Genomic DNA, 24,826 nt, shown 5'->3' with positions numbered 1-24,826 from the left:
GTACTTGCAATGCAGGGTAGAGATGGGACAAAAGGGAGCAGGATGCTCGGAAGGGGTGCCCGAGAAAAGGGGCTCCAGCTCAGAGCACCAGCACGGTGCTCTCCTGGGGGTGCGAGGAGGCTGGGTGGACCGTGCCCTTGAAGGAGACCTCTGCCCGGAACTGCTGCATGGGTGCTGGTCCTGCGTGTCTCCCTTAGCCTGGCAGTTCTGCTCTCCTCCCCGCCCACCTGGGTCCCATAGAAACCAACTCCTTGGTGCCTGGTGTAATTCCTGGCTTCCAATCTGCACCACTGAGCCTGATGTTTAGCACACTCTGCTCTTTTCAACTAGCTCCCAGTCTGACGTTGACTCACCTCGCATCCCCTCCCTAGGACTTACAGCTTCGTCGTGTGTCTGTGGCTCTCACCGCAGGCTTCCCTTCCCAGCTGTGACCCACACTCACCTCTTTGCCCTCTGTGTCCTGCTGAGTGGCCAGGACCCCAGCCCGCCATGCGAAGGAATTCAGGTGCAGATTGGAGGGGCAGAGAGGAATCAGGGCACTCTGCTGGAAGGCTGCCTGCATCCAGTCTCTGCAGACACAGTGGAATCAGAGTGGTAGGAAGAGGGGTAGGTAGATGAGAGGCTATGAAGAATTGGTGACACCTGGCAAATGATTTGATGCACGTGCGGGAGGGACGGTGGGGCAGGGAAAGAGGGAGAGAACAGATACAGAGGACAACCTTCCTGATCTTTGTGGGAAAAACAATAATGCCCAAACTGACAGCTGTTAGTTCTGGTTTCTAGAAAGATTTTCATTTTCCAGAGGATTCCCTTCAAACTTGACTTTCATCCTAGTTTTAAATTCTACTTCCCTCACCCTCTACCCTGAATACTTAGTCATCCTGGACGGAGCAGTCATTCTTCAGACCACCTTGCTCCTTCTGCCTCTTTTCTGACTGTGGCATCTGCCCGTTTCCTCCCATCTGCAGAAATCGTCTCCACCCTTCAAAGGCAGATAGTCTACCTTGTCCATGGAGCATCCCCTGCTGACTCCAAATGGAATGATATCTCTTTACTGTGCTTCCCTGGGATTTAACCCTCTTGCCAGGGTACTTCTCACATCCTGCCTCATACCGCACTAGTTATACTTACGTATGTCTCCCCAACAGACTGTGAGTGAGAGTGGGAACCACATCATCTCCAGCTGACAGGTACCCAGAGCTCCCTGCCCACTCCTCCCTTAAGATACTCATCTTGGTAATGGAGCTTGACAGATGTTGGCTGTAAATTCAGCATAGTGGTTAGCTCTCAGGGGATGGGGAAGGGGATGGGGCTGGACATCGACATTCCAGGAACTTCTAACACAATGGTAATGTTCTTTTATAAACTTGGTGGTAGGTGTATGGAAGTCATTGTGTCATGATTCTATGTAGCTTACATGTTTTAAAATATACTTTTGTACCTACCTACTCTAAATTTAATAAAACCAAATTTCCCAAGAGACAAATATTGTATAAATTACATCTTCCTTTCTCCTTCTGTCTGTCTATCTTTCACTCTCCCAACCGTATTTCTTTCCCTTCATGTAAAATACAGTAGAATAAAGACTTGGACTCAATTTTCTGGCATTTAATTTCCATAATTTGACCTTGTTATTTCCTTCTCTGTCTCTTTTTAAATTTTACTTCTTTTTTTGCCTGTCTACATCTTTCTCAACCATCTCCAAGTATTGGTGCTATTCTGATGAGTGGCAATTTTAGGATACCAAGTGGAAGGAAGTTCTTACGTTTTTAAAATCTAAATAAGGTATGTTGTTGATTAACCTAGAGATATGACAACCAAAAGAAACAGTTAAAAATCCTCTATGAACTGGGAATCATGTACTTTAGTAAAGATAGAGTAGTCTAGAAGCTTCTGTGATTTGCAGATGAAGTAGGCATATAGAAGCAGGGGACATTTGGCAAAAAATAATACTTTACAAAATCCTTTGAATGAGGTATTCCACTCCCCACCCCCACCCCCAAGAGTTAAGGCTGTCAGAGGGAACTATGGAGACAAATTTATTGCTGACTGGGAGAGTATTTTGTGGGTTATCAGCTGAGATATTTTCATCTGCAAATAATAAAAAGCCCAAGCCGGAATGATATAAGTTATAAGATTTACTGTCTTACCTATAGAACCAATAGAAGTTCTGAATAGGGTGTTTTCCAAACTGGGAAACTCAAGAACTCACATCACCAAGTGCCTGGGTTCCTCCCTCCTTTTCCCCTCTGCCATCTTCAACTTGTTGGCTTTTGTCTTCAGGCTTCCCCTCTTAGGCTTGTATTAAGTGGTGGTGCCACAGCACCAGCAATCATCACAGTCTTACACCACGATTCCTTTTTAAGAGTAAAGAAAGCTTTATAAGGAGCCCCATCCTGGAAAGGTTTCTCCTCGTGTCAGATCATCTAGAATTGGGTCACAGACTCACCCTTAAATCTACTGATGACAGGGGAATTGGGACCATCATGACTCGTTGAGAAGGATCAAGATTTGCCTGGTTCTCAAGGAGGGGAGAGGAACTGACCATCAGAATGAAAACAGGGCTCTGTATACGTGGAAGAAGAGGAAATGACTGTTGGGTGCCTCTGTGAATGTTCCTCCTCAATTCCAAGGAGATGTGCGGAGAGAAACTGACTAAAAACAAAACACAGACTTGTTTCTACCCCTAGAACGATTCTGGAGTGCACGCTCAGGCTGTTCGTCAAGCATGTGTCATTGCCTCACATTTCGTGATGGTGTCTACAATATCATCATGGGGCTATTAGCTCCCTCCAAAGACATGTCTATTTGCAGATGGACTGTGAAAATAGTCCACCTGTTTCCATATAGAAAAGTGATGTCAGTGTGTGATATTACAAAGGCAGGCACACCATTTGTAGTGAAGAACTGCCTGGTGGTCACCACCTTTCCTTTGAAATCTTATGCCACTTTCCTCTTAGGGAACTACCTCTTGCCTATTGAATGATATCTCGATGAAACTGTAAATCTAGGTTTCTTGCCCATTAGTCAAGGGGGGGTCATGTGACCAATTTGACCAGCTATCTCAGGACTTCCATTTATAGTGACATGAGGGTGAAAAAAAAAAAAACGATTTGAGTTTCTTCATTCCAGCAGCTAAGTTATTCCTCTTTTAAGACACCTCAGTATCTCCCTACACCCACCAAACTGCCTTGGTTCTGAGCCTGGCTCTCCAGCCTTCCCTTGGACTCCATGAGCTACCAGTGACCTCTTTGCAAAGAGATCTTTTTCCTGCTTTAGTTTCCAGAGCTGGTTTCTGTTGCCTGCTAGATACAGCATCTAACATCTACTTTATTTCATAAAGTCATAGGATGTCTGAGCTGTAAGAAATCTTATAGATCATCTGGTCAATGCCCTGATTTTACAGCTGAGGAAACTGAAGCTTCTAGAAGATGAGGGTTTCACCCAAGGTCACATCACAGAGCTTTTCAGTGACAGAACTGGGAATAAGACAGTGTCTCCTTTGTTCAGGGTAATGCAGTCTGCTTTTGATTTTAATTCCTTTTTAGTATAAACTACAGCCTGCCTTTCTCCTCTCTCTCTCTCTCATGCTTAATACAGAATAATGACTTTAAAAATCTTCATTTCCCACACCCCTAAACTGACAATTTGCTTTGTGTGGTTAAAAAATTTGCTTCAGAGATAGTCCTTTCAGGGATTTGGCATCTGGTAAAGACAGGCATCAGTTTACATCCTTATATGGAGCCTTAATTCTTTCCAGTTATCTATAAATGTTTATTTTCCTCTTGAAATTCATGTTTGGAAAGGAAGTAGTTTGCTCTAGGGAAATATATGGGCAAAGGTTCTGAAAGTGATTATCTACCATTTTTAACTCTAGCTTCATTTGGGGAGAGCCTTCCTCAACTCCTACTAAAAGATATATATTTGCATTATTTTTTCAGTTGCTTTAGGGCAGTCAAAGCTCATACAATGGCTGCCAAAATAGCCCAAGGTTAAAGTCAGAGTTGGTGAGCAGTTTAATACTACTACTACTAATTATGTGCCAGGCACTATTTTAAGCACTAAGAATATATCAGTTATCTCATGTTACCTCACAATACTAGGAGGTAAGTTCTCTCATCAGCATCCCAATTTAAAGGTGAAGAAATTAAGGCAAAGAGAGTTTAAGTAACTTGCTCAAGGACACATAGATTTAAGTGGCAGAGTTGAGATTTGAACTCAGGTGGTCTGGGTTTAAAGTTTATGCCCTTAACCCTCTGCTCTGATGCACCTTAATCATGGAATCTCTCTCTATGGAGGTAAAAGTAGATTCATTTTCTTAGGGAAAAAAGATTGTCCAATGCTTCTCATAATTCCTTCTAGCATGGGGTTCTGTAGCATGAATTTCTTGAGTTCCAGTCACGCTTAGAGTGTATACTTGTCAGCACTCCTCTACCACAAGTACTCCTACACCACAAATGCTTTCTTGTCTCTACCCAGGTAGTAAGGTACGTCTAAAGAACTCAATTATTTGGTAGTTGTGAGAGGAACTGCACAGAATGAAGCTTTTTGCTTTGAATGCTCATAAAATAGATCAAAAGTAAATTGTTTAATAGATTATTTAAAAGCATTAAATTCTTTGAACTCATATCAAGATGCCCTGTGGTGAAAGATATTAATTACAATGCAAAACACCCAAATATTGATGAGAAAAGGCTGTGAACTAAGTGCCTGGAAAGTCCCTTTCTGCTTACTGGGTTCGAAACACATTTTTCTACTTGAAATTAGTCACAGAGAGACAGGAAATCATCTCTGTTCTCCTTCCTATTTTGGCAAATGGACAATGTAAGTTTTATTTTTAAGCAATTTATCATAACAAAGTTCCACTATGTCAAAACAAATCAACCGTGCTTAATGATTATATCATAGTGAGATTTTTTTCAGAGTGAAAAATTCAGTAGAAAAAAAGGGTGTTTTTAAAAATTGTCTATTTTATTCCAGCTATCTAAATAAAAGGCTAATATAGGAAGAAAAATTCATTATTCAGTAGTAGTTGTTGCTTTTTTAACAAAATAATTAGATCAATGTGAGCAAAAAGGATCTTTTTGAATGACATGTTTTAGTGCCAGAAATTCCATCAGAGATAGAACTCACACAAGCTGTATTCTAGAGAATCTGCCGGTTTGCATGGGATGGAGAGTAGGGGAGGACCAGTAGGGAGGTAAGAGAAGGAGGGGGTTATCCTACCTCTCTTGGGAACTGGTTGTATGAGCCCTTGTCATGTAGGCACCCCCTCCTCTGGGGATGCAGGTTGGCCTACCTGTACCCCAATACACCAGTGTGTGAGTACCAGTTCCAAGTACTGGTATCTGATAGAGAAATTATGCAATAAGTGTGTGTGGACTTAATGAATGGAGTGCTATGGGAAACCCAGACAAGGGGCACCTAAATCAAGGAGGAAGACAGAAGTGAGGGAAGACTTCCTGAAGGAGGGGACACAGTCTGAGTCTTAAAGGATAAGTTGGCCAGGATGGAAGGAACATACATACAGTCACTCAGGCAGTTGTGTTCCGAAAAGGGGGGCCTAATTTAAGATCTCTGTGTCCTCTAACACACACACACACACACACACACACACACACACACACGGGCTCCTACCGAGCAAGAGACAGAAGCATACTCTCTTTGCAAATAGTAATAACCATGCTATTCTCTTTCAAGGACATTGCAGTAATTAACGTGGGAGAGAACTGGGCTTTGTTAAGCTTGAGAATGTCAGAGTTCTGCAGGAGAAAACTGACAATACTGTGATCTATTGTGATATTTTTCACACTCTATAATTTAAGCTTGTAACTGCTTAACCAATTAAAGATTAAGCAGGCAGACTTTAAATGATACTACACAACTGAAAGAATGATTTATTACACACAAGGATATTGGAAGAGAGGGAAGCCAGATTGCAGAGGAACACCACTGTCGGTAGCTGTTAATTGGGGCTACAGATCTAGGCTTCCCTGTTCAACTTTGAGAGAAGCCGCACCTTCAGTCCCACTTTTGGAGAGTTCCAATGCACAGTAATAATCTGAAACGTTTGGGAAGTCCCTTGAGGTTTTTTTTTTTTTTTAAATCTTTATTAATGGTTAAACACACTTCCCAGGAATATTCTTTTTTTTTCTCTTCCCAATTAACCCTGAATACCAGTTTTTGAATCATTGCAGTAAGAGAATGGAGACACTGGAGGAAATGTCATCCCTCTTTTGGGGTTATACAATAGCCAGTTTTTTAAAAGTTCAGTCGAAGGTAAATTCCATTAAAGCACAATTTGTGCTAACGCTGCTACGCTGATTTCAGGAATGCACTGGTCTATGACGTTATCCGTACTGTTGAGTCCCTCAGTTCATATGGTCCCCTCACGGGCTCCAATCAACGCAGGGTAGCAGCCGCACAAGGTAAATTGCCAGTACATAGAGCTGAGAGGGAGCATGGTGCAAGGGGCACATTAAGTTGGTGAGGAATTGATGAAAGTACCTGAAAAGGTAGGCAGGGACCTGACTATAAAGGGCTTTGTTTGGGTATTTTCCTGAATGCTGGGGTCAGTCAATGAAAGTGTCAATTAGGGGAGTAACCAGATTTGCACTCTTAGAGAGTGTATGTTGACACTACCATTATGGGTGGCTAGAGGGAGACCAAGACCCACGCTGACCCCAAGTTGGTATTGTAGGGGATCAAAATGATTTTCCCTCTACCTTTCTGAGTTCTTAGCTGAGACTTGTAATAAAAGGCAGATTGACAAGAGAAAACAATCAGATCAGAAGTTTATTAGCATGTAACCTCATGTACGGGTGATACCCAGGGAAAAATGAGTAACTCAAAGAGGTGGCTTAAAATTCAGACTTAAGTGTTACCATAATAAGGAGAAGGAAGAGGGACGTCAACCTCTTTGTGGAGAGTAAATGATTTTTGGGGAAGATGAATAGGCCCTTAGAGGAATAGGTGAGACGTTTGATAGTTTGTGATGGTGTTGACTTCCAGTCTCCTCTCCTGTGATAAGAGTCAATCTTCCCTGGTTGATGAAATTCCTGGTGTGGGGAATCTATGATAACTGAGTTCCTTTTGGAAGCTCTGTCTTCAGACAGATAAGTGAAATTCAGAGGAAGACTTTCCCTGTATTTGCTGTTTTTTCAAGTGCCTAGAGCTCACAATAATCAACATACCACAGCAGCATATTGGGGGATGGCGTGTCCTGAATTCCTGCAGTCATATATTGGGGTGGCATATGCTGCTCCCCTTCAGTATCTATCACACCAGTTCATAGGAATGATGACAAGAAAGGGAAACAAGACTGAGGCAATGGGGTGGAGGAAGAGACACAAAGAAGTAATTGACAGCACTTGGAAACTGATTGGGTGTTGAGGGTGAAGAAAAGCAAGAGCCTGGGGTGATAGCTAGGCTTCTGGCAGAAGTAACACTAAGCATCCAACTAAGACAGAGAACATAGGAGGAAGGGGAAAGATAATTTCCATTCAGACATGTTCAGATTAAGTTTAGTGGGACCCCCCAGATACTGATGTACAGGTGTCTGGTAGGAAGCTGACTTTATGAATGGAATTCAGGAGTGATATCAGGGTTCCAGGTAGAAATTTGGGGGTCATCAACCTATAGTTGGGTGGTTGCAGAAATCACGGATATACCTAGTGGATTTTTTTGCTCCAACTGATTAATGTAATTTTGGCTGAGAGAACTGCAAAGTGAATTTCAAACTGAATCCTATTTTACTTGGTAGAGTGCACGACAGTTGCAATGAATGTTGTGGATTGACTGGATGAATATATGGATGAAGGGCTGATTGAATGAATGAAGGGTATAGGCCTATGAAAATCAATAGATATTTTCCTCTTTTACTTTACTTTATGATTTGTTTCACTTTTAGCTCTGGAAAGAAGAAAAAATATAACTCAAAGAAGCAAAAAGGCAACAATGGAGGGATTGTTTGGATGCAGTACATGGAAGACTTTATTCCTGCTCTTAAAAATCAATGAGCCTTTCATTTTTAGGCCAACTAATTTCAGACCATTTGATGTATATTGTTCCCCTGAGGTATCAGTGCCCTTGCAGTGACTGACCAACTGCTGCCTCTGCAGCAAATGCAGATGGAGATGACCAGGAAAGTGACAGACTTGTTACTGTTCAGCAAACAAACATGTTATTTTGCACATGACTTTCTTTGAGTGCGAGTCTCTACATTTTTGGCCAGAAATCAAGTGATTTTAAAGGAAAGAGAGATGCAGAATCTCAGGCATTGGCTTGTAACACCCATATCTTATTATAAATGGCCATACTATGGCCCCAGGGGCCGCAGAATAGCCCAAGGCTCCTTAATAATCAATCACACCACCATCAAGGCAACAGATAGGGTAGGTGGGAAACAAGTCTTCCCATTGATGGATGACTTTTACCTTCCCATGGAAAAGTAGTTCTAATGCTTCATGAATCATTGAGGAAATAAAATGCACAGTTGTAGCCCCAAATGGTCAAAATGTTTTCATAACTCACTATGGGCACCAAATGGTTTGGGCAGTGCCAAGTAAATTACAAATCCATTTTGTAGTTCAGGAAGGTCATTAGGACACAGATTCATTATCTGCTGAGGCTTTTCTTTGTTTTCTATTTATTATTTTGAGTGAAATGGAGCTGTAGGAGCAGAGCAGAGACCTCAGTTCATTCAGCCCTGACACATTATTTGTGTCTACAATTTCACCATAAATTTGGAGCGGGAGAGACAGAAATGGCAAATACAGAGATTTAAATCCCCTTGTGCTACATTTGTCAGGATGAGCAGATTGCAAACTGCCTCTTGCAAATATGATACACATTTGGGGATCAAGCTAATAACTGTGAAACACAGATTCATTCATTTCTGTGGTGTTTCCCTCCAGAAGTTTCTAAAATTGCTTCTGTAGCCATTACATAGATGTAGAGCTGTTCAGGTTTAGAGGAAGATTAGAGACACAACCTGGCTAAAGAAGTTGGCTCTTTCCAGTGAGATGGAAATGACATACTTTTCTGTTTATACCATCAGAGTCTTCACAAACTATGCATTTAGAATACTTGGTTTGGGCTTTTCTATGGAGAGTAAGGAGAGACTTGTATAGTCATCAGAATGGTCTTAGAATTTTGTAGTAACATTAATGACAAAGAAATCCAGATCGTGTAGATGCTCTCACTCACACTTCTGGCCCTACTGTTGAAAAATAACCTGTGCATTTTACACTTTAAATCCCTGGCAGGGCCCTGTCCTCTCATCTCCTTCATCAGAAGCTATTTTCCTTTGCTTCTTGTTTTGATTCTTAAAAATTTCATTACAATAAATAATCCGTTTTGGAAAAACGAAAATATTTTTCATTATAAAAATATTTAAATATTACAAATAACATTGGAATTCCCTTTAATTACTGTGTCACATTCAGATGTTCTCCCTACCCTATCCACTCTTGGTCACAAATGTTACTAATGATTTTGTGTAGATCTTTCCATATCTTCTTCTAGGAATGTGTGTGTGTGTGTGTGTGTGTGTTAGATATTTGTGTGTGTACATGTTATTTGAGATAAATATACTACAAGTACTATACTGTAGCTTTCTTTTTCCACTCAGTGATGAATCTTGGAGCTCTGTTAGTACAGAGATCTGTTCCACCTTGCTATGGAATGAATGTTTGTATCATTCCAAAATTCATATGTTGAAGCCTAATCCCCAGTGTGATGGTATTTGGAGGTAGAGACTTAGGGAAGTAATTCATTCATAAGGGTGGAACCCACATGAATGAGATTAGTGCCCTTATAAGACAAGGCATAAGAGAGCTTGCTTCTTCTCTCTGTGTTCTCTGCCTTGTAAGGATGCAATGAGAAGACAGCCAACTGTGAACCAGGAAGCCAGCTCTCACTAGACTTTGGATCTGCCAGCACCTTGATTTTAGACTTCCCAGCTTCCAGAATTGGAGAAATAAATGTTTGTTGTTTAAGTCACCTTGTCTATGGCATATTTGTTACCGCAGCCCAAACTGACTAAGACACATTTTTCTATTCTTTTTAACTGTTACATAATATTCCATATAGTTATTTATTTAGATGGCTCTAATTTTTCACTATAGTCTACCCCTGCCTGATGAAGAGTCTTAAAAAATCCTTTATAGAGTGAATTCTTCTAAGTTAAAAATGTAAATTCCATCCATTTTAATGGACAAAATGTTTATGCACTTCTAAACCCCCAAATCATACTTATTTATGCAACAACACCAAATACCATTGAAATGGACACAATGACTTCTATGGTTAACGTGTCATGATATAACTTGACCAGATATTCTCCATCATTAATTACTCTATAATATGGCTGTTTCCATTCTCTCATTCAATGTTTACAGATTGGACACTTAAGACTTTAATGTATTTGTTCATTCAACAAATAATTACTGAGTACCTACCATGTGCCAAGCACTGCATTGAGTGCTGGGAATATGGTAACAGACTAAAAAAAAAATTCCCTGTTTTATGGAAATTACATCTTAGCAAAAGAGATAAATAATAGATAAGTAAGATGCAAAGGATGGTAGATAGTGATGTATTATCCTATGGAGAAAAAAGCAAAGCAGAGAAAGGAAATATTGGGAGGGTTGCAATTTTATCTGGAGAGACCTCACAGAGAAGGTGGCTTTTGAAGAAAGACCTGAAAGAAATGAGGGAGGGAGCTGTGAAGCTGTCAGGAAGAAAATTATCCTATGTATCCCTGACTAAGATGCCCTCTAGGACCAAATAATTCTCTTTGACAGAAATGGCCAGAGTCTTTCTGCCCTGCAATTCATCATTTGGTTTCTTGACCTTTATCACATTTCCTGACAGCGGATTTTTCCCCTAAAGATAGCAGACAAGCGCTTTCTTGCCGAAGTGTCAAAAGGCAATCACAGTTTTCCGTGAGAAATGGATCACTCAGCATGAGAGTTATAACATGAGGGAGAATGGGACACACAGGCTACTCACTCTCTCTTGGGATCAGAGGCATCAGCAGGAAAAATGTGGTTAGCCTCCTGACAGGGAGATTTGTGGAGCAATTTGTCTCTGCCTGGGGCCACAGGACAGAGAGAGGAGAGCCCAGGTATTAGCTGGAAGAGAAGAACTCAACCCAAGGGAAAATGGGCAACTTTTCCTTTTTATGACCAGGTATCTGCTTATCTGTGGGCTCTGGCTAGCATTTTATACACTGCCTGGGTATGAATCCTAGTTCTTGCACTTATCAGTTGGGTGACCTAAGGCAAATTATTTAATCTCTCTAAGCTTCACTTTTCATTCATAAAATGGATATAATAGTCACTATCATTTCATAAGGTTGACATTAGCGATTAAACGAGATCATGGAGGTAAAGTGTCTGGAGCACACTAAGTACTTAGTAAATAATCACCTTGTCCCCACACCCACCATCATCACCACCACCACCAAAATCATCATTGTCACCACCACCACCACCGTCATCGTCACCACCACCACCATCATCATCGTCACCACCACCACCATCATCATCACCACCACCATTATCATCATCACCACCACAACCATCATCGTCACCACCACCACCATCATCATCACCACCACCATCATCATCATTACCACCACCATCATTTCTACACCACTACCACAACCATCACTTTTTGGGCTTAACAGGGAGCAGCACCAAGTTCAGGGACAAGTAGGCATTACTGAGTACATCTTTCAAACATTTATCAGTATCTCACAACACCTGGTACTGAAGATTCAGTGGAGAGGCTGCCTAAAGTTGGTAATCTTTAAGGCAAGGGAAGCATAAAACAACCCCAAGCTCCAGGCAGGCAGTAGAGGGTTAAGGATTTTCAGGAAGGGTAGTGATTTGCAAATGCCCACCCCCCCCCAACCCCGCACCAGTGAAGGGGGAGTGGGATCTGGGAGCGGGAGGAGGAAATAGAGCCACTTTAGGACTATCAAAGGTACCTGTGAGTCAGGCAGCTGTGATGAAGTTGACCAGGAAGCTGCCAGATGGAAATGTCTGTGAAGCAGGGAAGAGGCCTCTGGTAGAACCACCCAGGGGCCCAATAACCTCGTATGGCTTCGTTCTGTGTCTCTTTGGTCCCAGTGTGTTCTCAGTTGCGTGGAAACCATCAAAGTTGTCGACCAAATCTTTCAGCTACAAATCTACCTAATGTTGCAAAGAGAGCTAAACATACAAGTGTTTGAATGTCTCTAAAAATAACTTGTTACTTTTGCTGGGAGGCTCTGCATAATAGTTTACAATGTTAGCTGGTCAGGTCAAATTGACGTGGGTTTGAATCCTGGCTCTGTTTTACTAGTTGTGCCACATGGAATGAGTTACATAACTTCTCTGGGTCTAAATGTTCTCATTTGGGCAGTGGAATTTGTAATAATATCTACCCAAAAGGGTACTTATGGAGATTAAATGGGATAATGCATATAAAACACTCAACACAGTGTCCAGCACACAGTAAATACATATTAGTGATTATTATTGGAATCTTTTGGATAGATTGTTTTCTGGTGACATAAATGGGGAAAGGAAAGTATAAATGTAGAGAAAGAGAAAGGGAAGAAGAGGAGACACAAAAAAGAGAGGCAGGATGTTAAAAGCTGATCCTGGAAGAGAGGCCCTTAATGACAGTCGTCAAAGAAGTTCTGAGAGAGGAAAAAGGGTAACGATGGCAGAGACTCAGAGGCAGAGAATTAGATTTGCTTTTTCGCCAAGGTTTCATCCATCTGCTCTTGGCTTCTGTGCTGGTTTTCCCCTCCAAATGGCAGCTCTAGAAACCTAGTAGTGAAACCCATGGCAGGGAGACAGACCGTTTCTGAATCACCCTAAACCTCTGTGCTCAGTGAAGGCATATATGAAACGTATGTAAAATTCTTTTGCAGTATGGGATTTCTTTGAGACCAACAGAAGAGACAGGTCTGTCGAGTGAGTCAGCGGTGACCACAGGCAGACATAATCCTATTGCTTTTTGGCTGACAGCTCATGCAGAGAAAAATACTCTCTGATGCAGACAAAGGTAAATGCAGCTTCAATGCCAACACAAAATTCTCACTCGCCACAATCAGCTTCTATTCACAGTCTATGCTGACCCCAGGCACCAGAAATATCAGAAACACAACGGATTTCTTACTGTTGGGTTGCAACAGGTTAATCATTGCTAAAGGTAAAATGCTCAAAGGGTAGAAAAGTTCAGATTATTTTCAGGATCTGAATACACACATATACAAGAAAGAATCTCAGATTTGTTTAATAGCATGTATTGCAGTGGAGCATCTATTCTAGGTGAATATACAGAAAATAAACATAAACCTGAATAAGTTATGAGGTATCTAGAAAAATGGAACAAATCGTTGACCACATGATTTTTTTTCCCTTTAATGTGAAGAATGGCTGATCTGAATCCACTCCTATGGCTTTTTGAATTCTAATCAACTACAAAACCAAGGCAAAACTGCAGTTCTGAAATGAGTTTTCAGTATGATCTCTTCTGACGTGCTTTTACAAACACAGTAATTTAAGAAACCAAGTTGAAGCCTGGATCTGAATATCAGAATGTAGAGCATGCTTAAGAGGAAGACCAAAGGGCAATTTTTACATTACAAAAATTAGCTTAACCCTGAAGGATAACTGCTTTTATAAAATCAAATACAGATTGAAGTCATGTGGTAAAATCCATCCCATCTGTTCAGCATACATACATACCTACATTGCTATATATATGTATATATACATATACACACACACACACACACACAGTATGTAAGTATACATACATACCTTCTTTTTTTAGAAAAGAAGAAAAATAAGTTTATTTCACATTTTTGCTGAATTACTTCCTAAGACATTACATTGTGGACCGCTAGGATGGCTGTGACTGGAATATGCCTGCTTTTGTTACTAACTTGAACGCAGCCCAGCCGGGCTGTGCAGAAGCTGACTTCTCAGATGCACGAGCACCTCGGGGCAGCTGACTGGAGAAAGCACAGGAAACACTCATTTCTAGGTTCAGACTTCTCCCATATAATGAGCACTTTCCTTAGCCCGTCCAAGGCTGGTGCTTCTTCCCTTTGTGCTCTGCAGCTGAAGTCCATGCTTCCATAGCGGGTGTAGCTGAAGCAGCTCATCCTTGCCACCATCCCGGCGAGCCACACTGCTCATTTAACCATGGACGTGAAGTACAGCACAGTGTGAGACTCAGAGAAAAGAGACTTCTGTCCTCAGTGGGATAGAATATTTAAGCTTAGGCCTTTGCTTTAAGATTTGGGACTCAATTTCACCTTCAAAGCTTTATGTATCAACACCCCAAAGTGGTTTTTCTTGGACGCATTTTGCTTTGAATTTGAAATATGCTTTTGATGCTTTTTATTTAATAAGGCACAGGTGCAGGACTTCATTCATTATTTAGACTAGAACTTCTTTTGCACTTGATCTCAGGAAAAAGAAAAAAACTGGCAGGCATATTCAGGGTAATTGCATAGAGTGAAATGAACCCAATTTGTGTAAAGGATTATTGAAGGAATGCAAAACTTTCAAAGCAAGCCTGCTGAGTCATTCATTCATTCATTAACTGATTGCCATTTGCCTAGATCTGGAGCCTGTGCTTTCTAGGCTTTAAAGGCAAAGTAAAGAAGCAATTATTTAAAAGTGATGGTGAAAAACAGTACTGAAAAAGAGCAATCCTGAAGGGTGGATATATTTTAAGTGATTATTCTCTCCTAAAATAATGTAATTCACAGACTGTGGAGCTAGGCCCCAGGAATCATCTCTCAGACTGTGTTTCCACCTGGCAACATTCCATCACTAAAAGATATATATGTGCCATTTAAATAACATCAACCACTTTTTAGAGAATAATTCTCTCTCTCCTTTTTTTTTTTTTGGTGCAGATTTCTATTTTATGATAAAAAATTTTGCTATGCACTCAATGGGTGCTGTTAGGCTTCAAGTCTAATTTTGGGGATCTAGCTCCTCTGAAACTATGTTTCTTTTACATTTCCAGTTAATGTCTATAAATCCATCTGATGCTAAAAAAGTCTGATGTGAAGAAATCGTAAATCTAAATCCTTTCTTCTGCTCTGAACATAAGAAGTGTAAAATTTACGAAGAGGTAATAAATGCAACATTTTTATCAGTTAATTGTTCTCTAGACTTAGTAGCAGAAACATTTCAGGCAATCCAAAAGCAAGTAGGAAAAACCATCTTTAATTGATTCCTCAGAGCAATTTTTTTTCTAGATTATAAATAAATTCTTGTATTTTTCATTTGGTTGTTTCAGGAGATATACCAATGAAACAAAGGATATAGGAAAATGAAATGTTAGTAAGTAGGATGATATTCAAATATCTGTACTTTGCCTGGGTGGAACAAAGGCAGTCTACTCTATCAGAGGAATAAAAGCAAATGTGAATGAGGGATTTTCACCCTGGCAAAAATACAGGCTTCACTTGGCCTGGAGAGAGCCACTGGGCAAGACGTCTTGTGACAGTACCTGTAGGGATGTTAATGGTCTCTGAAATAGGAATATGGTACAGAACCCCCAGCCGGAGTGACGTGTGGGGCTCAGGGCAGAAGTGTCCATTGACAAAGCCTCTCCTGGCTGCAGGGTCTTCTGTGCAGCTTCGTGGACTGTGAAACCATGTAGTCATCCACACATCAGCACTGTCTGTCTTTAGAAGCAATGATGCCATTTGCCACCGGCGAGTGTGACCTGTGCATTCATGGAACAGCGTGACTCAACTGTAGTGGATTTAAAAGTGCATCCCTGGGGCTCTGCCGTGTTGGGCTCCCTTCCATCTGCTGTTCGCGTATGTGCAGGCTTTGTGACTACACTCTCGTGTGTGTATGGCCCTAAGAAGTCAACTTCATACAAAATATTCTTTAGTATCCCTTTTCATATATGTTTTCACTCCAGATGTAAAGTTTGGGATAAAAAAGTTCAAGAAGTGTGAGAAAAAATACAATCAACTGAAAAGTAAAACATTAAAAAAAAAAAAACAAACCCACTAGTATACTTTGTTCTTCAATTTTTTTCAGGTTTAAAAAATTTATTAGTATTTTAAAGTATTTTAGGAATTATTATAAATCCTTTTTCAGACTAGCTGCCTCTATTGGGGTGAGAGCATGTTCCTCTATTGTGAGCACACAGTAAGAGCTCAATAAATGCTTATTTTGAGAATAAATGACAATAAAGAGATACTTATGTTCCTCTTTCACCATCATTGGTAAAATCTGTAAGTAGTGTTATCTCTACCCATGGTATTTATAAAACAAAACTAAGTTCAGTATAAGAATTGATTTAAAGTCATATTATAAGAATGGGGAACTTAAAAGTGGAAATTTAAAGTCAAAGGTCTGCCCAGGAATTTCTAAATGTAGTGTGCTTGAGCAGGAAAATGGAAATGAGTATTTGTGAGTGAACTTCAGATTAAAGAAAATTATCAATACAAAGCTGTGTAAGTTTAAATTAACATTAAGGAAACATAATTATTTGTAAAATAACCATATACATTAAGAGAAATGATATTCTCTTTAAACTTGCATTCTCAATACTGTCCGTGCAAAATTGCTTATAGTGTCTTCAAACGGGCATCTGTGGCCAGGGGCGTGGAAAACATCCCATGAAATGGTATGTAACAATGCACCAGGGCCTGCCGTTTCCTTGAACTCCATGGAGTCTGGCCAGGTCACGGCCGTGCTCTGGAACAACTGGTCTGGATGTGTGAAACCTGCAGGACAGGCAGCAGCAGCTGGAAGGCATCCTGTATGTACGTCGTGCTGTTGCAGCCCTGAGAAGGGAGAAAATCGTAGTAGAAGGGTTATCGTCAGAGTTCCATCTTGACAGTTCTTCCAATTTGATAATGTTCCTTCTTCTCAAACCCCACACTATTTTTTGGATGTTTTTCTTTTAATGTTGGTGCTTAAAGCAAATGTAAATGCTTTTCTTCAGATGGAGTACCTCCAGCTCTGAATTATCTATGCTAACAGAAGAATTCACTTAAAACGAGGCAAGCCATTTCCATAGACTTTTAGGATATATCGATATATATATATATATATATATATATATATATATATATATATATATATATATATATGTATGTATGTATGTATGTATATATTCATGATCCAATGTCCAGTCTTACTTATCCTCTTTTCAGATCAACCCCACTGCTCTGAAATAACATAAAAGCAAAGCATGTAGGAGGCTGTAGTTTGTCCCAACCTATAGCTGAATAAACAAGAATGGGCTCCTGGAGATACCACTGTGTAATTATTTACGGCAAATCCTTGAACGCCGTCATCCTCCCATGGATGTTGGTACCTTCTCCTTGGTTTGGATATTCGATGTTGCTAGTCACGTTGTGGTGCTCTAACATACAGTATTTGACAAGAGGCTATTTAAAGTTTCAGGTAATTAGAACAGGAGAAAACTTCCACTGGGGGAATAAATAAACATTTGACTTCATATTCTTCATGGGTGACACGGTAATTGATCTGCTAATGCCTTTTGGATGGCCAAGGGGGAGATTTTCTCATTCTGTATTCTGCCTCTGACTGCCTGGGTTTCCTCTTAGCTGCCACTATGGTCCCTTGTCCCTTCTTTTCAACTCCATCCCCCGTGTGGCTGTGTCTTAAGGAATAACACTTAGTGTCACCACTTTGTTACTCCTGTACCCTGGTAGTTTCCCTTAACAGTAAGACCCAATTCCTAAATGCATTGCTATCAATATACAGGTAGCTCTCCCTTGAGGTTTTGTCATTTCCAAATTTTGCATTTGACGGCTACTTCAGACAGCGAACAACTACTGTATACGCACTGCCCATGTTCAGACTTAACTTGCTACCACCCTGTGGCTTCAGCTGGGTTCCCTGGGGCTACAGATGTGCGAGTTCCTTATGGTTTGGTCCCTAATAGAAGGTTTTCCTCCACTGGCCACAGGTGGAACACAGTGCCTATGACTCATAAGTGAGACCTCCTGCACTGCTTTTCTTCTCTCTTACATCACTGCTTCTGGCAAAGCCACAGCGGCGAGGGGCAGCTGTGTATCTGGGTTACAAAGCCCTGGCCCACGAAGTGAGTGCTGTGGTCCTAGAGGATCTTGCCTCTGGTCACTGAACAGGCAGTTGCTTAGGATTCTACTTGTCATTTCTGCCAGTCTGGAGCTTAGACCTAACTAAACCAAAAGTAATCGTGAATGGAGGGAAGTGTCCATTTTTACAAAAATCACCCTTGTGCAAGAATCTGTCGTTGCAGTCAGTAATCACAGTGTTAAATCTGGTGTCAAACTTGGCAGCAGAAATGTGCTTCTGCCAGGGAAACAGTGACAGAAATAATGTGCAAGCTTAGCATTTCTCTTTATAATCAGGAATTCTTGAAAATTAGGTATTGTAGCTTCACCCGAGGGTTTAACAGCTGGTTGAGCTACACAGATGTACTCAAAAAACGCTGTCGACGATAAAATTTAGAATTGCAATGACATTTGCTGCCTGGGAAAGAGACCAAAAAAAAAAAAAAAAAAAAAGTAGCTCTATCATTTGCTTTGATTCACAAGCATTTTCTCTCCGGAGGGTCCACTTACCTCTAACAATACACTATTGATCATGGGGTTAAGGACCTCGGCCTTCTGGTGGCTCTGTGGAATCAAAAGGATGAAACTGACAGATTAGGTGCTCATACCCCAAGGCTCGTCACACACAGTGTCAGACGTGTAAGATGCCGGCTTTGCTCAGGGATCTCTTAGAGAAGGGGAGAAGTGGATGCTTACCGCAGACAAGGCTTCAGAGCTGGTGCTTCCCCCACACGATATCATTTAATTTCGACAGAAAACTTGGGAAGTAGCTAGGGTTCACAATAACCCTAACTTGAGAAAATGGGAATCAGGAAGGTTGAGTAACTTGACTAAGGTCACAAAGTTAGAACTGTAAACTCAGACCTTTCTACTCCTTCGAGCTTGTAGCAAGTCTGGGATTAGGGGGAGGTGAGGGAGGCTGAGTTGTACAGGGTTGGACTCAGTCTTTACTTAAAATTTTGATATTTTGTTCGTCTTGATTTTTTGGTATTCATCTTGATTTTTAAACATATTGCACTAAAATACCTATCTAGAAGACTGAGGTTGTTTCTTTGTGTTTCTGTTGGGGGTGGGGGTTCCCTTAAATTTTGTAGGCATGTTAAGTTCCTTTACTTGTGTCCCCTAGTCCCAGCCCAGGTCTGTAGTCTTTTTTATTTTAAATGCAAACTTGGGTACTTGATTATAGGGTGTGTCTTCCAGATTAGCAGCAAAGTTAAAATGCTCTAAAATATAACTTGCAAACACGTTGGTACATCTTGGTTCCAAGACATGAATATATGTAAAGTGCAGACTACAGAGCCTGGTATTAAGGAGGTGTTCAAAAAGTGAGAACTGGTGTTAGTGTCATCATTATTACTATGTCCACTATTGGTCCATCAATCAACAGTCTTCTCTATCTAATGTTCAATCCACTCTTAGGCAATAAATAATTAAATGGACTAGCAAGAGAGAGGCAACCTTAAAAGACTGCTTGCCTCACTCTACTTGAAAGACTTTATGGTAAACAAAAGCATATAAACGAAACACATCTTCCCAGAGCAGCCCACTTGCACTGGCATCGCTCTCCTGAGGGCTAAGTAATGTCTTACTAGGGAAACCATAATGGAGTCTTGGGAAAAAGCTCTTTAAAAACCCAGTCATTTTAGAGAATCACCAGAAAATCCATTATGGTTTGCTTTCATGTTTATCTGATTATCAATAAACCTCTAAAATATAATCAAAATGAGGGCAATAAAATGACATTGGTTTTCAGAATCAATGAGATGTGCAAGCAATTTAAATAGAGTCTGGAGAGCAATACACACTCATTAACTTCAAGATATGAATAATGGCTCTTTTAGAGATGAGAAATAATGACTTGATGTGAATGATTCATCAGTGCACAAGATGGCGGGTACTGTGGTGAGATAGCAGATCAGTAAATGCGATTTAGATTCGGCTTTTTCTTTCTCCAGAAGATAACTTGTGTGTTCCTGATTTTGTGCATGCAATCATTTGTACACGTGTGTGTATGTGTGTATTCTGTGTGTAAGTGTGTGTGTATAGATACTCATTCAAGTACATATTTATCCTCTGGAGCTTTGCTATTCAAGACGTAGAATGTGAATCAGGAGCTCTGTTACTACCTGGGAGCTTGTTAGAAATGCAGAATCTCAGTCCTCATCCCAGACCCACTGAATCAAAAACCTGCGTTTTAATAAGATCTCTAGGTGATTTGCTTGCACATTAAGGTTTGAGAACCTGGAAGAAACAGAGAAGGATCCTCCCCTAGAGGCTTCAGAGGAGGCATGGCTCTGCTAACCCCTTGCCTTTGGTCTTCTAGCCTCCAGAACGGTGAGATGATACATTCTGTTGTTCAAGCCCCCAGTTTATGCTGCTTGTTAATGCAGCCCTGGGCAACTAACACATTTATAACCCAAGCACCCCAGTCCAAATAGGAAGTAAAACTTGCTGTTTCTCATGGAAAAACCCCCTGCCCTTAAAAGAAAAAGTAGAAAGATTAAAAAGGGCTAATTTCCACTTGTCTTCCCGAATCCCACTTTGTTACATAACATGAGTGACTTCTAATGAAAATAACCAGAAGCCACATCTCCAAATGAACACTAAGCCTTTCAAAGTTGTTACCTTGGAACAGAAACACTTCTACAGAGCGATAGGTATAATTTTTTCTTTCGGTGAAAGTTAAAATGCAACAATAAAACATGGACATTTCCAACTTGCATGGCTTATTAAACAGGCTTTGAGGGCAACAGTGAGTGTGAATATTAAAAATGACTTTTTTCCCATTCAAATGTTTATTTTTTAAAAAGGAACATGAAATATCCATTATCCTACACAACACTGTAAACTGACTATACGTCAATAGAAATAAATATATACAAAAAAAAATCCATTATCTTTATGGCAAATCTGTCCCCTTCTCTGGCTAAACAACCATTTTCATAATCTGTCTTGTATCATCAAGTGAGTATAAGATTACCACTCATACACACGCCCATGAATACTATATTGTACTTCTGAGTTAGTTTTCAAAAATTCAGATAAATTTATCATTCTGTACTGCATCTTTTTCACACAAAAATGAATCATTTTAATAGAGATTTTTGAATTATATATCCCAGATATTCAGTTATAGAAGGAAACCTCATTTGACTTTATAAAAAACAAATCAAGGAAATGAGGGCCAGAGAGGTTTGAAACTCCACCCGGTATCCCGTGCGTTTGAGACGCAGCAGCAGGGCTGGAGCGCAGTGAGACGAGCGCCCTGAGCCTCCTGTCGCTAGAGCAGGTGCTCTGACCTCGTTTTAGTAAATGTCACGGCGGGGCTTCTGCTTTGGGGAGCTGTCAAACGCGGCACTGCACCCTCCACTTCATCTCACAGCCCCTCATAGGCCATCCTCCTTAAAAAAGGTAAAGAAAGAATCAATATCATAATCTTACCCCAACAGCGGTTAAAGTTCTTGTAAACTTCTCTGATAGGGTGGCCACTTCCTTGCACATTGCAGTAGTTAATCTGAAAGAAGAAAAAAAGAGGTTTGGGGATTTTTAATAAAGAAAAATAGTTGAACTACAACATAATTGTTGATATTAATACAGCATTCCCTTTAAAAGAACGGCACACACATTTGAAGATGTTCTATAGAAATGCTTTCCTCAGTAACCTTCCAGGATTCACAGTCACAGGTTACTTCTCCCCTACTGCTTTCTAGAATCAAAAGCATATGGAGGAAAAATACCAGGCTTGAGCTTCACATGTATAGGGTCTTGCCAAGTGATTTTTCTCCAGTTTTTCTGTTATTTAAAAATAATAACGGACATTCACTGAGGTACTATGTTAAGTACTTTTGGGTGCATATTCACATTTAATCCTCATAATGACATTATTAGGGTCCATTATTATTCCCATTTTATAGATGAAGCAACTGACATTTAAGAAGGTTAAGTAACTTGCTTAGGACAAGTAGTAGGAAATGAAAGAGGGGGGATTCAAACTCAGATGTCCCTTGATATCTTGATTATGTTTTTATTAGATGCCTCAGGATAAAACTCCTGTAGAATATGTTTTTCAGACTTATATCGAAACTCCACGTTTATTCCAGCCATTGCACTCCTAGGACTTAACCCCAAGAAAATAATGCAAGACAGACACAAATATTTAACAAAGCAATGCTCGTCATAACACTGCAGATGATGACAAAAACTGAAAACAATCTAATTACCTAACAATGTATTGTCCGATTTTTTTAAACAATAAGTATATATGACTTTTATGAATAGTGATTAAAATGCTATTAGTAAAACAGTAACTCCAAGTTAAGAATCTTACATGTTAAAAGGTCTAGTGACGTCAGTGAGGTAAATCTCGGTTTTGTTTTGATAAATAGGATTCTGTCTAAGCTGTATGTTCAAGTTTGTTGAGCTATATCCATTTATCCATATACCCATCCACCCATCCAGAACTTATCTACAGAAAGGGTCAGGAGTAAGGCCAGGAGAGAGCTAAGAGCATTTCTCTCTGTTCTCGGGCAGGTGGGTGAAGAGGCACTAATCATACAGACATACATGAGGCCTTGTTACCTTTTGCTTGGTGCCACCTGGTAAGGTGGGGACAGTCAGGGGCTGGGGATCGGACAGGAGCTTAGGGTAAGGTCTTGCTTTCCATACTCAGGAGCTTCTGGCTTTAGCCCTCCTCTTTCAAATCAGCACCACAAATATAAAACAGTGCTCAGATGTTTTCCTCAATATTTTAACCTTTTCTTATTCTGCTCTTTCCACTTCCTTCTATACAATGAGGTAAGTACATATTCTTTGTAGGCATTTTAAAGGCAGGACTTGTGTAGTTCTTATATTTTTGATTTTCACATGTTTAGGTATGAAAATCTAGACTAGATGACAAATCTGTACAAGTGAGGCAAAAATGCTACCAGTAGTACAAAGACACTAATAATGATTTTTTGGAAGGTCCTGCCACTAAAAATTTGCTCCCCAGCCTACAACGCCAAGTGCAGTAATAAACGAAGACTAGTTAGCTAGCGAAGTAAAGGAATGTGTTGAGCTCTGTATGTGTGTGTGTGTGCACGCGCGTGTGTGTGTATCCATATATTTTTAGGAGGCTCTTATTTTGGCTCCTGTGTCTGTGTAATAATGAGAGGGCATGTGGACTTGTGCTAATTGTCTATGCCACAGCACACAGTCATATGCATAAAAGTTAATGGCTTTTTTCTTCAGCTCCATAATCAACTATCTTAATGAATACTCCATACCAGCTATTTTCATTTATAGAACATAACATATTACACATTTTTATTTCACTAGATAAACTAATAATAGTAGATACCACTTACTGAAGAACAAACATATGACAGCAAACATGCACACACAAGCAGTCCACAGTGAACTGGCTGACACTGGTGACCATCACTGCCAGAATTCAGACTATGCAGAGTTGGTGTAAGTCCCTAGGAACAGTGGGGGTGTGTTTGCATATTTCTGTGAAGCCAGCTGAGAAGTCCAATAAGGTGTCCTTTCTCTATTTGTGTGGCATGTCGAAAATGTAATTATCTTCAAAAGTCTGTACTTCCAGATTCTGATCTATTAAAACAAACACTTAGCTCTGAATGATTTAAGGTATCTTCTCTTAAATCTCTTCATAAGTAATTTCTGGAATATTTAGCTAATTATTACTATTCTTGCTAACATGGTTCTTGAGAGTCCTTATTTCTTAAGATGACCATAGAACAATGGAATCAGTTAACTTGAATTCTGAATCTTTAAGACCTGAGGGTGTATACATTCGTGTGTGTGTGTGTGTGTGTGTGTGTGTGTGTGTGTGGAGGGGGTGTTGTGGGCGTGCATTTGAATGGCACATATACATAAAACTGGAAAAATAAGAATTGAAAGTAACATTTACAAGACATAGAAACAACCTAAATGTCCATTAACAGATGACTGGATAAAGAAGCCGTGGTATATTTATACAATGGAATACTACTCAGCCATAAAAAGAATAAAATAATGCTATTTGCAGCAACATGGATGGACCTGGAGATCATCATTCTAACTGAAGTAAGCCAGAAAGAGAAAGAACAATACCACATGATATCACTCATATGTGGAATCTGTTAAAAAAAAAGAAAGAAAGGACACTATATACTCATTTATAAAACAGAAACAGACTTGCAGACATAGTAAACAATCGTATGGTTACCGGGGAAAGTGGGTGGGTGCAAATGTTATCTACTATATATAAAAATAGATTTTAAAAAAGAAAGTAACATTTACTTTATCAGGACTTTTGCTTGGTCCTGAGCTGGCTTTTCCTCTTCTTGTCCATGAAGAATTAATTCTGCTACTTTATGAAGCTGCTCAATACAGCGAGCTGTTACTTCTGCCAGACTTTCGATGGACAGCATGTATACATCCTGAAAGCAAATAGTACAAGGCAGAAAATTAATTACTGAACAGATGCCTTCTAAAAAATTTCTGTAACATTAAAACAATTATGTAATTCCTGGGGGAAAAAACTCCAAAACACAAATATGACCCGAAAAAATTTACCTAAAGATTAATGGGTACTCTTAGGTCTTTTTTAAGTGGAAATGGTACTACAAAACAGAAGTGTCATCAGGTAACAGGAACATGACAAGCCCTCTTCAGCTGGGTCCCCAGTTCTCAGAGCAATGCTGGGCACACAACAGGCAGGTCCTTAAG

General features: G+C 40.1%; 2 protein-coding genes across 5 annotated transcripts in view; one reads left to right on the top strand and one right to left on the bottom strand.

The window, feature by feature from the left end:
* TMEM156 (transmembrane protein 156) overlaps positions 1-24,826 on the top strand; it is a 74,720-nt gene that overhangs the window by 39,550 nt on the left and 10,344 nt on the right. The window lies entirely within an intron of this gene.
* FAM114A1 (family with sequence similarity 114 member A1) overlaps positions 14,913-24,826 on the bottom strand; it is a 64,414-nt gene continuing 54,500 nt past the window's right edge. For all 3 annotated transcript variants that reach the window (XM_032495987.1, XM_032495979.1, XM_032495990.1), the window contains 4 exons: positions 24,398-24,537; positions 21,557-21,629; positions 18,626-18,679; positions 14,913-16,831 (listed from right to left, as the gene is read on the bottom strand). In XM_032495987.1, coding sequence (XP_032351878.1) covers positions 16,730-16,831; positions 18,626-18,679; positions 21,557-21,629; positions 24,398-24,537 — 369 coding nt within the window. In that variant the 3' untranslated portion in view covers positions 14,913-16,729. The remainder of the gene's footprint in view (positions 16,832-18,625; positions 18,680-21,556; positions 21,630-24,397; positions 24,538-24,826) is intronic.

Source organism: Camelus ferus, chromosome 2 (assembly GCF_009834535.1).
Source record: "Camelus ferus isolate YT-003-E chromosome 2, BCGSAC_Cfer_1.0, whole genome shotgun sequence".
NCBI classification, from domain to species: Eukaryota; Metazoa; Chordata; class Mammalia; order Artiodactyla; family Camelidae; genus Camelus; species Camelus ferus.
Note: the sequence above shows the minus strand (reverse complement) of the source record. Positions and strands in the feature narration are given on the sequence as shown.